Source organism: Mya arenaria, chromosome 12 (genome assembly GCF_026914265.1).
Source record: "Mya arenaria isolate MELC-2E11 chromosome 12, ASM2691426v1".
Taxonomy (NCBI): domain Eukaryota; kingdom Metazoa; phylum Mollusca; class Bivalvia; order Myida; family Myidae; genus Mya; species Mya arenaria.
Genome location: NC_069133.1, coordinates 51,697,280 through 51,713,337, shown reverse-complemented (window position 1 = coordinate 51,713,337; position 16,058 = coordinate 51,697,280). Strand labels below are relative to the sequence as shown.

Genomic DNA, 16,058 nt, shown 5'->3' with positions numbered 1-16,058 from the left:
TAAACAGCTAGCGGGGCTATTTCTTGCCTATATTTTCGGATGATTGCGTCGCTGTGATTCTCTTTCCCTTCTTCATATTTCCACCTCTTTTGGCGGGCATGGTCACTTCAAATCAAAAGGAAGAATGGAGATTGATAGATATATCATTTTATAGGTAGTGCAAAATTGCACGCCTTCAGCGCAGTATGAGCGTCGTGACAATTCGATGCGTGAGCGCCACGAGAGCGCAGATAATGGCCAACTAGAATGCCATGAAGCTCCATAGAAACACACAGGTCGCCGTGAAAATGCCATCATCTTAAAAAGATTCATTTTGTCCTGCGACTCACGGCGGTCTGGGAAATTTCACAACGCCGTTCAATCGCTTTTGCAATGCGTCTGTGTATGATAGGGGTTTGAGATAGTTCGTAAGTGTAAGCGTTGATTTTGTAGTCTCATTTATTCCCATACTTAAATAGCCATTGGTCACGCTACATTAATCTAATCCCCGTTATTCACATTGTTGATTGAGGACCTTGGTGTTCTGATCTGGTGACATGTGTTCTATTTGACGGAACAAACTGTGCAACTTTATTATTCTTCAGACTGTTCCAATAGGATCTTAAGACCAGTATTGGTGCGTTATTAAAACATTGCTATAACCTTGTAGTTAGTTATTTTTAAATATAAACTCTTCTTTTATACTCAACGCAGTTTTCTAATCCATAAAGTAGACCTTTAACCGCTTTTGTCCAATTTTGTTCAACAGTTACATTTACAAAAAGAAATAACTCTATTTAAACTGTATTATTTTTTTTAATAATGTCAACGCTTCGTGAAAAGCAAGTTTTGGCGCTCAACGGCGACTATGCTTATATCGTGCTTTGCAAGTATGCATTTTTAAAAATGATATCTTTCTTTCCAGACAATGCACGAATTATATGGGCGAAAGAAACATCAAGCAGCATTTGATCAATTGGTCTGCGACACCAAGACGTAGTTTCTTAATGGTCTTGCATAAGCGTATCTAGATTACTGTTTTCATGTAAGTTGGGACCTTTGCAGTCATTATACCCCTGACAAACGAAGTTTGAAGGGGGTATATTGGAGTCACCCTGTGGTTGGTCGGTCGGTTTGTCGGTCGATCCGTTGCAATTTACCTTGTCCGGAGCATAACTTAAAAACTACTGGATGACATTGGATTAAACTTCATGGTAGAGCATAATGAGAGGAAGTGCAGTGTACAATAACCATAACTCTATTTTTGCCTATTACTGAGTTATTACTTTTTTTGTTCGGAGTATAATTTGAAAAGTACTGGATGGAATTGATTGGAACTTCATACAATGGTAAAGCACAATGAGAGGAAGTGCAGTGTTCAAGAACCATAACTCTACTTTAGCTAATTACTGAGGTATTGCCATTAATTTGTGTGTTTTTTGCTGTTATTTTTTCCAGACAATAACTTGCAAATTACTTGATGGAATTTATTAAAACTTAATACAATGGTAAAGCACAATGAGAGGAAGTGCAGTGCACAAGAACCATAACTCTATTTCAGCTAATTGCAGAGTTACTGCCCTTTGTTACTTTTTTCTTGTCCGAAGCATAACTTGAAAACTATTGGATTGAATTTAACAAAACTTCATACAGTAATAGATCATAATGAGAGGGAGTGCAGTGTATAGGAACCGCAATTCTATTTCAGCTCATTACAGAGTTACTGCCTTTTGTAACCTTTTCTTGTCCGGAGCATAACTTGAAAACTATTGGATGGAATTTAATAAAACTTCATACAGTGATAGATCATAATGAGTGGGAGTGCAGTGTACAGGAACCGCAATTCTATTTCAGCCAATTACAAAGTTACCGCCCTTTGTAACTTTTTCTTGTCTGGGGCATAACTTGAAAACTATTGGATGGAATTTAATAAAACTTCATACAGTGATAGATCATACTGAGAGGGAGTGCAATGTACAGGAACCGCAATTCTTTTTCAGCCAATTACAAAGTTACCGCCCTTTGTAACTTTTTCTTGTCTGGGGCATAACTTGAAAACTGTTGGATGGAATTTAATAAAATTTCATACAGTGATTGATTATAATGACAGGAAGTGCAGTGTACAGGAACTGCAATTATTTCAGCCAATTACAGAGTTACTGCCCTTTGTAACTTTTTTTTGTCCGGAGCATAACTTGAAAACTATTGGATGGAATTTAATAAGACTTCATACAGTGATATATCATAATGAGAGGGAGTGCAGTGTATAGGAACTGCAATTCTATTTCAGCCAGTTACAGAGTTACTGTCCTTTGTTAATTTTTCTTGTCTGGAGCATAACTTGAAAACCATTGGATGGAATTTAATAAAACTTCATACAGTGATAGATCATAATGAGAGGGAGTGCAGTGCACAGGAACTGCAATTCTATTTCAGTCAATTACAGAGTTACTGTCCTTTGTTAATTTTTCTTGTCCAGAGCATAACTTGAAACTATTGGATGGAATTTCATAAAACTTCATACAGTGATAGATCATAATAAGAGGGAGTGCAGTGTACAGGAACCGCATTCTATTTTAGCTAATTACAAAGTTACTGCCCTTTGTTACTTTTTCTTGTCCGGAGCATTACTTGAAAACTATTGGATGGAATTTCATAAAACTTCATACAGTGATAGATCAGAGTGCAGTGTACAGGAATTGCAATTCTTTTTCAGCCAATTACAGAGTTACTGCCCTTTGTTACCTTTTCTTGTCCGGAGCATAACTTGAAAACTATTGGATGGAATTTAATAAAACTTCATACAGTGATAGATCATAATGAGTGGAAGTGCAGTGTACAGGAACTGCAATTCTTTTTCAGCCAATTACAGAGTTACTGCCCATTGTTACTTTTTCTTGTCCGGAGCATAACTTGAAAACTATTGGATGGAATTTAATAAAACTTCATACAGTGATAGATCATAATAAGAGGGAGTGCAGTGTACAGGAACCGCATTCTATTTTAGCTAATTACAAAGTTACTGCCCTTTGTTACTTTTTCTTGTCCGGAGCATTACTTGAAAACTATTGGATGGAATTTCATAAAACTTCATACAGTGATAGATCAGAGTGCAGTGTACAGGAACTGCAATTCTTTTTCAGCCAATTACAGAGTTACTGCCCTTTGTTACCTTTTCTTGTCCGGAGCATAACTTGAAAACTATTGGATGGAATTTAATAAAACTTCATACAGTGATAGATCATAATGAGTGGAAGTGCAGTGTACAGGAACTGCAATTCTTTTTCAGCCAATTACAGAGTTACTGCCCATTGTTACTTTTTCTTGTCCGGAGCATAACTTGAAAACTATTGGATGGAATTTAATAAAACTTCATACAGTGATAGATCATAATGAGAGGTAGTGCAGTGTACAGGAACCGCAATTCTATTTCAGCCAATTACAGAGTTATTGCCCTTTGTTACTTATTTCTTGTCTGGAGCATAACTTGAAAACTACTGGATGGAATGTAATAAAACTTTATACAATGGATATGCACAATGAGAAGGAGTTCAGTGTACATGAATCATTACACTATTTTAGCAAATTACAGAGTTACTGCCTTTTTCTGTGTGTTTTTTTTTGTCAAACTTTTGTCCGCACAGTAACTTGAAAACTACTAGATGTAATTTCATAAAACTTCATACAATGATAAATCATAATGAGAGGCGGCGTTTGGGGGTATTAATCACCTTCAGTGATAGCTCTAGTTTTATTTGTGTCCAGATTCACTTGGAGCAGAAAGAATCATTCTGGGCGCACATCAAGTCTATTTATCTGTGTACTATCTAAATGAAACATCATCGCATCATGGGCTTTGAAGGCAAGCGATAATACGTATGTCTAGAATTACACCGGATTGGTTGTTTGAGTGCTTGGAGTGCCATCCAAAAATGTAAATGAACAAACTGTTGTTAATCAAGAACTTTGTATGATTATGTTACCCAAACAATAAGCAAGCCCGGTGTATTTCAATATTTAACGACCATAACTTTGGGTTTACATGAACCATTTATCACATGATCGAATTTGATCAAGATTTTATGCCTGCAAATCCTGTCACTAATTTTAGTATTGATTCTATGATTCATCAATAAGTTAATTACCTACTCCAAAAAAGGAAAGAACCATATTGTTCAAGAGAAAGATTTATCTCATGAACAAACTTGAATGAGACATACCTGGAGACAATGCCATTAAGATTCAACATGAGTTGGTAAACTTAGTCATTATCGGCACACTATGTCAATGTTATTCTTTTTAAATTTAAAGGGGCATACGTTTGGAATAACTAAGATTATTGACTCCACAATCAAACTCCATATTAAGATTATGTCTGCAAACACTCTCAACAGGTTTCATCAAAATAGGGAAATAATTACTTCAGTCAATAACTAGGTTTAAAACTGTGTTGAAGGTGAATAACTCCCGTGATCGAATTGACCGAGATATTATGCTCACAAGGTGTGTCACCTAATTATATCTGGATGAATGATATGGACATTTTTATTCCGCCGCCGACACCGACGACGCCGCAAACGTCAAAAGTAAATATACCATTTATACGATAAACATACAACTTAATAATAAATGCATTAATCATATATTAAGAACAAACATTACATACAACCATGTTATAACACGCAAACTGTTAGTGTGATGATGGAGTGTTACCATTCTTACATAGCAAACATTTAATTATAAAACGTTATCATGTATCGGTACCTAGTACATATAACTTGAACATTGCCTAATCAATGCAGTGATAAGATTTGAATAAATGTTGATCGTTTTGATTATCGCCATTATCATTCGTTTGTATCTATTATATCCTAGTATCACAATAATGGATATTAAACAATGCTGACACTAATTTTGTCATTCTGCTCAACTAATGTTTATAGTTTTGTTTATTTTTTAACCAAATTCATGAAAATGTATAGCTTTTAATTAATTCATCGATTAGTTAACTCAATTATTAAAATATTAACAATTGTTTATTTCATGTGTTCATGGTAACGACTATTACGGAGATGGATTCTACTGCAACAGTGGATACTGCTGCACTAGTCATGACTAATATTAGGACCGCCGTACGACTTTTACGACCATACGCACGGATTGTTTTGCAGTCTCACGACTAGTGACATATAGTCGCACGACAAGTCATGGATAGTCGTTCGACGACTAGTTGCCCAACAATCATCCATTACAACGTAATAACCACTCAAAAGTACAATGATATTCTCAAGAATACGCAACGACATTAATTCACAAGTACCGTTACATCACCATTATTTTAACACCAAGCTAACATCAACAGCATTATTAGCAGCAAACAACATCATCATAATGGTAGTTGGTATTTTGTCAGTCATGTGTATTACAATACCGGGGATACGTATAACTTTAGATCTAAGATAGCATAACCGTTTATTGACGAATGACACGATGTGTAGATGTGCCAAGCGGTAAAATCCTGAGAAATACAAATTAATGAACAAAGGTTTAAGAATAACTAACAGTAACTATGGTATACAATTACTAGAGTATGACATTAACAATGAAATTCGAATGTTAAATTGTATTTGTCCAGATCGTATAGAATAACCTTACAAAGAACAAACAATATGAGTTTGTACGAAAACAAAGAGTACGAATAAGCTCTTGCAAGAAAAATCGAGCCTAGCTCCTCCAAATAAAACCTGAATAAACAATAGTAAGCTTAACCCAAACAATTCATACAACAATAGTACGATAGTAAATTTATAACATACAAAATACAAGAATCTTTATTTAAAGTCGGGTATGTGTTACCAAGAAACATTAGCTAAATGAGCTATTTTCCGACATGAATAACAAACATACATAACATATCAAATAACAATAACAATGAGTTCGTGACCTGGAAATAAAAGTGTATATGTTAAAATAAACACACATTGGAGCATGCATACAAATACAAATAGGAAAATAGGATTAGAGCATCGTGAACAGTGATAACACCAACAAGTTTTCCCGGCTGTACGGCCAGTCCACACGCGCACGGTTCCACTAGTTGATATACCACTGTAAAATGGTTAGTTCTTTCAACAGTATTACTTGAAGGGCAGTCATATACATTGAAGTAGCAAAATTGTAAGTAGCAAAATGTACAAGGGAATAGCAGCTTTGTACATCGATGTGTAGTTTGTAAAAAAAACTTATAATTAATCTAGCATGATAGGAAAAATACTTTGCAAGTATTGCTTAGAGGAGGTATGATATGTATCATGATATTTTGATATTACACCTATCACTGTAAACGAATGTTAATTGAAAAAATTGAAAAAGTAATGTCGTTACACATAAACAAAATACTTGCCGAAAGAAAAACACATGTAGTTGTATGTGTTCGACAGATGTTATATAAATTTGAACAATCAAAATTAGATATTAGCCCATGTAATTTAATTTAATAAGTTGTTATTTTAATCAAAGAAGTCCGCTGAAATCTTTTCTGGGATTTGAATCCCATATCATGTCCAGTGGGTGTAAGCCATCCCACTGAAAACAAAACTCCTTTTCCGTTAAGGCAAAGGATAAAATATATTCAGTGCAACATCTTATAGTTCTCAATTTCTTCCAATTTTTTAAAGCAAAAAGGTATAATGTACACATTGAACATTTACAAGAGGGACCTGTCCAGCTGCGTATCAGCCTTTTAAATTCCAGGTAGTTTTGGGAGACCCTTATTTTCTTTGGGAGGCTGTGCCATTCCTGACTGGCCTCAAAGCGGAAAGAGTTTTTTTTCCATATTTAGTTGTTCTTACTGATGGAACGTCTACAAAATCTTCTGTTTTCTTGCTCTGTGATTGAGCTAGGATGACTAGATTTAGGTTTTTGATAAGCGAGCTGCAAAATGTTTCTCGACGTTAGTAAGTGCGGTTGATGCATTAAAATTGTTACAAGTCCAACCGCACTTTACGAAACAATAACAACAGGCTAAACGGCTGTAGGCATAAAACTATAAAATAAAGTATATAATGATATTAACCTGGCTTTAAACATGAATAGTAATACCAATTCAAAAAACTTCTGTCTGATATTTGTCTTATATTATCTATAGAATAAAGAAAGATACAAACTTGAATTATCATACGAAGAATAACTATTTACATACGAACACGACGAATAATATCGGAACGCGTTGGTAATAAATGTGCACCAAAAAGTAATGACATTAAACCTGGCATGATGACATAAAGCATATACTCATGTATTGAGAGTCTTCATAACCGATATATATATATGCAAACATGTAATATTCTTAAAATTAAGACAGTCTCTAAAACTTATTTGAGTGAATAAATCTGTGTTAAACTTTCTTAAATGTCAAAACTGAAAAACCTTATTATGCCACAATGTTAACGGAAAAGAAGCGTGTCCGCAAGTGGCATTGTAACTCAACCGTTAACGGGTTTATCATAAAAATGAACACACCACGTAAAATGTTCAAATACATGAACAATTTTTAGCTCGACTATTCGAAGAATAGGTGGGCTATACTACTCGCCCCGGCGTCGGCGTCCGGTTAAAGTTTTAGGGCAAGTTGGGATTTTCACTTATAAGTCCAATACCTTTCATTCAATTGAGTTAATACTTCACACAGTTGTTCAGGGCCATCACATGATGAGGTTAGATAACTCCATATTATTCTTTACACAGATTGTGGCCCCTGATTGACTATGAAACTCAGGTTAAAGTTTTAGGGCAGGTTGGGATATTGATAAATAACTTCTATACCCTTTGTTCAATTGACTTAATACTTCACACAGTTGTTCAGGACCATCACACAATGAGGTTACATAACTCCATATTATCCTTAATACAAGTTATGGCCCTGATTGACTAAGGTTAAAGTTTTAGGGCAAGTTGGGATTTTCACTTAAAACTCCAATACCATTCATTCAATTGACTTAATACTTCACACAGTTGTTCAGGGCCATCACATGATGAGGTTAGATAACTCCATATTATCTTTTATACAAATTATGGCCCTTGATTGACTATTGGACTTAGGTTAAAGTTTTAGGGCAGGTTGGGATATTTAGTAATAACTTCTATACCCTTCATTCAATTGACTTAATACTTCACACAATTGTTCAGGACCATCACCCAATGAGGTTACATAACACCATATCCTTAATACAAGTTATGGTCCCTGATTGACTTAGGCTAAAGTTTTAGGCAAGTAAAAGTTAAGGGCAAGTTGGGATTTTAATAAAAAAAACTTCTATACCTTTCATTCAATGCACTTAATAAAATTCAAAAAAAATATTTACGACCATCTTACAACAAGAAACATAACTCCATTTTAACCCTAAATACAAATTATGTCCCTTGAATATGTTTTTTTTTTAATTTCTTTTGACAGGCACATTTTTACATTCTTAACCAGTTTTTTACCAAGGGAAAACAAGGAGGGCTATACTATATGGTCATTGATTTTTTATTATTATTTTTTTTTTTAATTTTATTTTAATTTCTTTTGAAAGGCATATTTGTACATTCTTTACCACATTTTCATAATGGGAAATCAATTTATTTTAATGACTTGCGTCATTTTTTAGGTGGTGGGAGGGCAGCATCAAAGTGACATTATGTATTAAATAATTTTAGTTAGGTTTGACATAAATAGACGAAACTTGGTAATATTACATTGTTATTGTATTCACTTCTAAGTCAAAGCGGCGAAGTCGAGCGCGCTGTCTTACGACGGCTCTTGTTTAAACATATTATTGAGCGCGTGATGAAGATATCCACATTCATTTTTATCAACATGAACAATACACGATTATGATCTCAGATTTCTTTTATCAAATTATACATGTAGGTTGATTTGTATATCTATCGCATGTTCATGCTAAACCAATACATTTTGATTATATTATGCCTTCGGTTGTAAATGTGATTTTGTAATAAACATTGCTTAAAATGTAAAGCTGGAACTGTTCAAAACTTACCATTAATAAACGTGTAAACCCATAGGAGACATGCATAAAACATATTATTATAAACGTACACATTCGCGTACACATACATGTACACGTACACAAACCCAAACCAATGAACGAACACATACAAGAACAAGTACACTTAGATATGCACATACACGTACACACCAACATACATAGACATGCATATACTCTTAATCGTATGCATACACATTTTAGTTTACATACACATATCTGTGTATGTACACACACGTCAACATCACACATTCCAGTACGCATACACGTAGACACACACGTACACACACACATTCCCATACACGTGCACATACACATTCCTATACACGTGCACATACACTTACAAATACTAGTACACATACACTAACACATACACTTACATATACCCGTACACATACACATCCCGTACATGTACACATACACTTACATATACCCGTACTCATACACATCCCGTACATGTACACATACACTTACAAATACCCGTACAAATACACTTGCACATAGCCGTACACATACACTTACAAATACCAGTAAACAGACACAAACACGTATACGTACACACACACATAGACATACGGATACACCTCGTATTCCTAGATAAATACCTCGACATACAATATTTATGTGATCACACGCAACTTGTTACTGTACTGATGGAGTGTACATTTCATATGCATAACCATTTTTTTTCATTTTAAAGACCTAGTTTAAGAATGTTTGGCATGATAATCCCCTGCTGTGCATCTCCCGCTAATTGCACTGGTGTCACAGTAGAGGCCAATTTCTGTGTATTTGTTTATTAGCTCATGGCCATTTAGGCTCCATTTCTATAATAAAATCTCCAAAACTGCACAGCAGGATACTCAGATCAGAGATCTGATAAGACAATTAGGCAATTAGATTAAGATCAATACACAGAGGCTGTGTACAATACACGGTTGCTTTTTTCGTTTTTTGTTGTTGTTTTTTTGTTGTTGTTTTTTTTTGGGGGGGGTCACTTAGAGAAGGATTAAACTAGGCCTTTAAAACGTTATCAACTATTGATACTAATACTAAATAGAACATTTAATCTGTACATTGTCTAATCCAGTGTGGGCATACCACGTGGTTTGTGACGTCACATTTAGTTATAACGTGAAGTAAAATACCGCTCGACTCAAAAAGGATTATCGCTGTAAGTGTGTTATTTTTATATCAATTTTTATAAAACCTAGCGGAATCTAAGCGGAAAAATGTACACTACACTCGGTTACTAAGCGGCATGTTGAGTAATTTATAGTTTTTTTCAAAAATCGTGGGCAAATGCTGAAAATGGACAAAATATTGTTTGTTATGACGAGAAGCAAATTACGTTTCTTGTCCAAAAAGTTGTTTATATATATATTCACCATGTTTGCCTTAAAAGGGAAGTGTCGGAATGCATATTCTATCCTCAGGATATATACATACCTACAAATTAAGCATACAGTATATAGAAATATCAAATGATTGTATTTTGTTATGACGAACAGCAAAACCTATTTGGTTATGACGAAAAGCAGTTTTTAGGAACAATTGCCGACCTCGCTCCATCTTGCAATGAGCCCACTTTGAACCTGTTTTGCATCGAGCATCGGTTATATTTTACAGCAATTAAAAGATATATACATATATAACAACTACATGTCACTGCTAAGTATGTCACTCAATTTATTGATCAGAAAACCTCATGATTCCAACAACACGTTGCATGTTCTTCATAAGCTTGTCTGGTATTTTTTGACAAAAATGGAGTTTATGTGTCGTCGGTAGGTTAGAAGTGCAACTTGATTAAATGCATATTGATAGACATGTTAAAGTCTATATATGGTCATAAACCTTGATGTCGAACAACTGAAGCAAAACCATGTCTATCGGCACAATAAAGAGGGTCAATGATTTAATCAAACAAAATGCTTTCTATTTTCAGACTGATGCGGCCTCCCCTTGCCATGGGGAAGCGCTGCAGGCGAGCAAAGAAAAAACAAGGGGGAGGACGTAATTTCGTTTCATGCAAACATTAAGTGAAAAAAAGGTTTCATGGCAAACAAAATGGCGGATATAGAATGAAAAGTACTGATTCAGGAATCAACTTTTGCCTGGTATGTGAACTTTTTCTTAATTTTTTGAAAAATGTATGCGTCCAGTATGTGACGAAAAAAATTCTTCGATCGACATCTTAGTAAGGTACCATACGTTTAAAGATAAAAAAGTTATTGAAAAGGTTGTGGCTTAGGAGGCAATGTTTACAAATAAACGTGTTGATTTTATCCACAATTTTTCGTATTTTCTAGGCAAATATTACATATCGATGCATGTTGTAACTGTGCTTGCAAGTATATATTCCTATTTTCAAAACTTGGTTATTGCTCGACTGTACACGTTTCCTGGCCGATTTTTTGTTCCTTAACCCCCCATTTTGTTATTGCAAGCACATTATCCACATTTTGGTGAAATGTAAACAAACTTCTGCACAATCGTTTAGACTTGAGAGGATACGTTTTTAGTTCTGAGAATCGCTAATGATCACGAGTATTTCAGTCGAGCAATAACCAAGTTTTGAAAATAGGAATATATACATGCAAGCAAAGTTTTTTTATTTTTAAACGTATGATACTTAACTAAGATATCGATCGAAGAATATGTTATTCGCCACATACTGGACGCATACATTTTTCAAAATTTTAAGAAAAAGTCCACTTATCAGGCAAAAGTTGGTTCCTAAATCAGTACTTTTCATTCTAAATCCGCCATTTTGTTTGCCATGATTTTTTTTCCCACTTAATGTTTGCATGAAACGAAATTACGTCCTCCCCCTTGTTTTTTCTTTGCTCGCCTGCAGCGCTTCCCCATGGTAAGGGGAGGCCGCATCATTCTGAAAAAGAAGACATTTTGTTTGATTAAATCATTGACCCTCTTTATTGTGCCGATAAACATAGTTTTGCTTCAGTTGTTCGACATCAAGGTTTATCACTATGTATAGACTTCAACATATGTCTATCAATATGCATTTAATCAAGTTGCACTTCTAACCTACCGACGACACATAAACTCTATTTTTGTCAAAAAATACCAGACAAGCTTATGAAGAACATGCAACGTGTTGTTGGAATCATGAGGTTTTCTGATCAATAAATTGAGTGGCATACTTCGCAGTGACATGTAGTTGTCATATATGTCTTTTAATTGCTGTAAAATATAACCGATGCTCATTGCAAAACAGGTTCAAAGTGGGCTCATAGCAAGATGGGGCGAGGTCGGCAATTGTTCCTAAAAACTGCTTTTCGTCATAACCAAAAAGGTTTTGCTGTTCGTCGTTACAAAATACAAACATTTGATATTTCTGTATACTGTATGCCTTATTTGTAGGTATGTATATATCCTGAGGATATAATAGGCATTCGGACACTTCCCTTTTAAGGCAAACATGGTGAATATATATATAAACAACTTTTTGGACCAGAAACGTAATTTGCTTCTCGTCATAACAAACAATATTTTGTCCATTTTCAGCATTTGCCCACGGTTTTTTTAAAAAAACTATAAATTACTCAACATGCCGCTTAGTAACCGAGTGTAGTGTACATTTTTCCGCTTAGACTCCGCTAGGTTTTATAAAAATTGATATAAAAATAGCACACTTACAGCGATAATCCTTTTTGAGTCGAGCGGTATTTTACTTCACGTTATAACTAAATGTGACGTCACAAACCACGTGGTATGTCCACACTGTAATCAGTGCAGTGATAATAAAGTGAATAAATACTGATCGTTCTGATAATCGCCATCATAATTCGTTGTCTTCATTGTATGACTTACTAACACAATTATGGAGTCCTATCTTAATATTATTCTGACTCTTATTTTGGCGTTCTGCTCGACTGGTATTTATACTTTTGTTTCAAGTTCAAATAAAAAAATCTTTTTTTATTCAGTACAAAAATATAGCCGCCAAGACAAAAGGCGTGAAAGAGGCGGAACAACGTTGTAATTGTTATCAATGTTATTGCAGTTTGTTTATTAAACATATTCATTAAATAATAAGCATAGCGTAACGGTTATTTAATTTAGAGATTTAAAAACATTAACATCTGTTTTTTATTAGGTATCCATGGCTACCAATTATGTGCGAATGGAATTACTTACTGCGAAACTGGATACTGCTGTAATAGCGGCCTTGAATGCTGTCACAGTTGGTAAGAATTGTTTATATCGGAATGCAAATTTTGACAGGCTTACGGGGGATTTCAGGTGACATACGATTTCCGAAAAAAGTCATCGGTTAGAGCACCTACAATCGTTGCCGGGTTTTACAAGTTGTCCTGATTATAATGATGCAGTATATTGACATATATGGGAAAATAGCTCCGCCTAGGCACTCGTCAATGGCTGATTGTCTTCTCTGGGGCCGTATTCAATATGCATCTTAGTAACAATTTTCAACTCAGTGAAAAATTGCTTTTTCCTAATTTTAATTTTAAGAAAACGAACAATTCTTGTACACCAAAAATATGAAAATAAGCAAGGAAAATGTCTAAATAATATATATTAAGCCGCATAAATCGCATAAAAGGTAGAGTGTATTTAAATAAATCGTTGTCTAAAATTACGAAATTCTCGAACTAAAATGAAAATAGTCACTAAGATGCTTATTGAATACGGCCCCTGATCAAATAATTCTATGGATTATCCATCAATGTCTTATAACTTATTGACGGAATATAATCACTTCTTTGATCAATAGTTTAATGACAATGGGCGTCATCCTTATCCCCTGGATGTGTCCGCCACATGTGCCCATGAGGAGAAAATATGATCGGATGTTTCATATCTGTATTTTTAATCTTTCTCGAAACATACATTTTTGGCTGCTGTCTTGTCCCTGTCGAGGTTAAAACGTTTTACACTGTATTTTTCGAACTTTACAAACAGAGAGGTTGTTTTCTTTAAGTATGTTATAAGTTTTCAGTTTAAAACACGATATTTCATAACAAAGGCAGATATGGGAATCAGAAACAATCAAAATGGGTCATTTTACTATATTACTAGAGATGTCAGGGATTTGTAAAATAATGGTTTTGAGTTGTTTATATTGTAACTTTCGAAATGCCGATACTTTTTTTCAAGGTTTAATAAAATGGAGTCGAGTTTTTTAACTACCAAATTAATGTTACACGATAGCGAACAAAACTAAAAGCTTACAGGAAAACACGCATGTCCGTTCCGTGGGTAGAAACACCAGATTTATTCATATAGGGAGAACTCGGAACCCCTTGTGATATAGGTGAATACCTGGATATGCAAATCTTTTGTATACTTTATTGAATGGTTTTATTTAACTTTTTTTCATGTATTTCAGGGGTGCGGGTAGCATAGCTGGCACGGTGATTGGTGTGTTGGTGTTTATCGGAATAGTGGTCGGGATCTACGTGTGTTGTCGGCGAAGATACCATCCCGTGGTCGTCCAGCAAACCGGATCGCCTGGCGTGACGGTTGTCAATACTAACAACCGTATGTACAGTTCTAGCCTCATCGGTTTAATTCAATTTAGATGACAACGAGCCACCCTGATTTGAACATACAGTTTTGTTAAACCACACAAATTAAATAAGCCCAGACAAACGCGTATGGACTTGGGCTTGTTTAACAAATCGCTTCAAGCGTTTTGGCTTCATGGTAATTTCCATCATTGATAAGTAGTTTGATGTTTGGATGTTTTAGGAAGGTGGAGTGGTGAGATAATTTTCAGGGACCGTTATATAGCACATATTCTGACTAGTGCTTATATGCTCAATCGTCGTTTTAAGAAATGGCTTAGCTGGCTTAGTGGTTTATCTGTAATATGAATTCAATTACAAGATAAAAGCTATAATCCAGCAGTTTTTTTTCTGTAAAACAATATTTTTTACATTTCACTCATATTCTGACCAGTACATATCTACACACAATTTCAGAAATGGGACAGCAAGTCCAGTATCCAGGGCAACAGTTCGCCTCGCCACCATATGCGGGAGGTGGCGCCGCCTATCCACCACAAACAAAACAGGGCGGGAATTACTAAAGACTATGATATTACTAGCTATCGTGATGATTTGAACAACATAATATTTGAACTAATGAAAATATCTACATGTATTTGTGTTTTTCTTAACTGTTAACCATTAACTATTAATTATGTCTTACTGATTTCAATTAAACTGAAACAGCTGTGTTAAAGGTGTGGATGAAGTTCCTGCTTGCAAGATCCGTCTTCAAGCATGTGTTGAAAGTAAGACTTGGGACCGTGTCGCTATTAATGAAGACATAGTGTTGTTCTTTGATACAAAACGTTCCTGCGTTCATGCTGTCAGTTTTAAAATTGTATTCGTTCGACGTCGTTATATAGTTCCATCAGTTTTTAATCGTGGGTTAACTGATTGCCAATAATCTTAAAGTGAGTAAACTGATCGCCAATAATTTTGCTCAACGTCACAAACAGGTAATTATTGATAGCTTTATATTATCCTTATAGTTTTGAGCTAAGAAGAGAGTAATTGTAACAGCTTTATTCTGTTCTTCGTCATTTAAAACTACAATGGAGCTACCTCATTAAACATAAGTGTGGAGCTAAACAATATGTTACTTACACGGCTCGCTAAAAGCTAATCCATGCGTATCTCTGACATAACTAATCTAAAATGGACTCTTACAAAACGGATCTATGCATGACTCGGACAAAACTAAACTCTAAAAATCTTTGTCCCTTGACACAATCAAACAAATCTCGAATCATTTAAAAAAATACTTATAAAACATACATAATAAATAATAAATGTTAAAAATGTAAAAATCCGAATCCATATAAACGAGTCTTCTTTTTTTACATTTAGTACTCTGAGAAAATTAAAGCGATATTGAATATGAACATAAGCGTAATAACTTCTCTAAACTTACTTATTTACTATTATAAACTGAGTCTGGGCAGGGTTTATTCATCAACTTCAATGATAACTTTAGTTTATCTTTTCGTTC

General features: G+C 34.7%; 1 protein-coding gene across 2 annotated transcripts; it reads left to right on the top strand.

The window, feature by feature from the left end:
• The first annotated feature begins 944 nt into the window (after nucleotides 1–944).
• Nucleotides 945–15,509, top strand: LOC128210247 (uncharacterized). 2 transcript variants are annotated; one of them, XR_008257128.1, is made up of 4 exons: nucleotides 945–1,024; nucleotides 13,153–13,243; nucleotides 14,407–14,558; nucleotides 15,002–15,509. XR_008257128.1 is itself a non-coding variant. In XM_052914466.1 (4 exons), the coding sequence occupies exons 1-4, from the start codon at nucleotides 12,877–12,879 to the stop codon at nucleotides 15,106–15,108; spliced, it is 405 nt and encodes a 134-aa protein (XP_052770426.1). In that variant the 5' UTR covers nucleotides 12,866–12,876; the 3' UTR covers nucleotides 15,109–15,509. The 2 variants fall into 2 exon arrangements, 1 of the variants encoding a protein (XP_052770426.1); XM_052914466.1 differs by lacking the exon at nucleotides 945–1,024 and adding an exon at nucleotides 12,866–12,931.
• The last annotated feature ends 549 nt before the right edge of the window (nucleotides 15,510–16,058 follow it).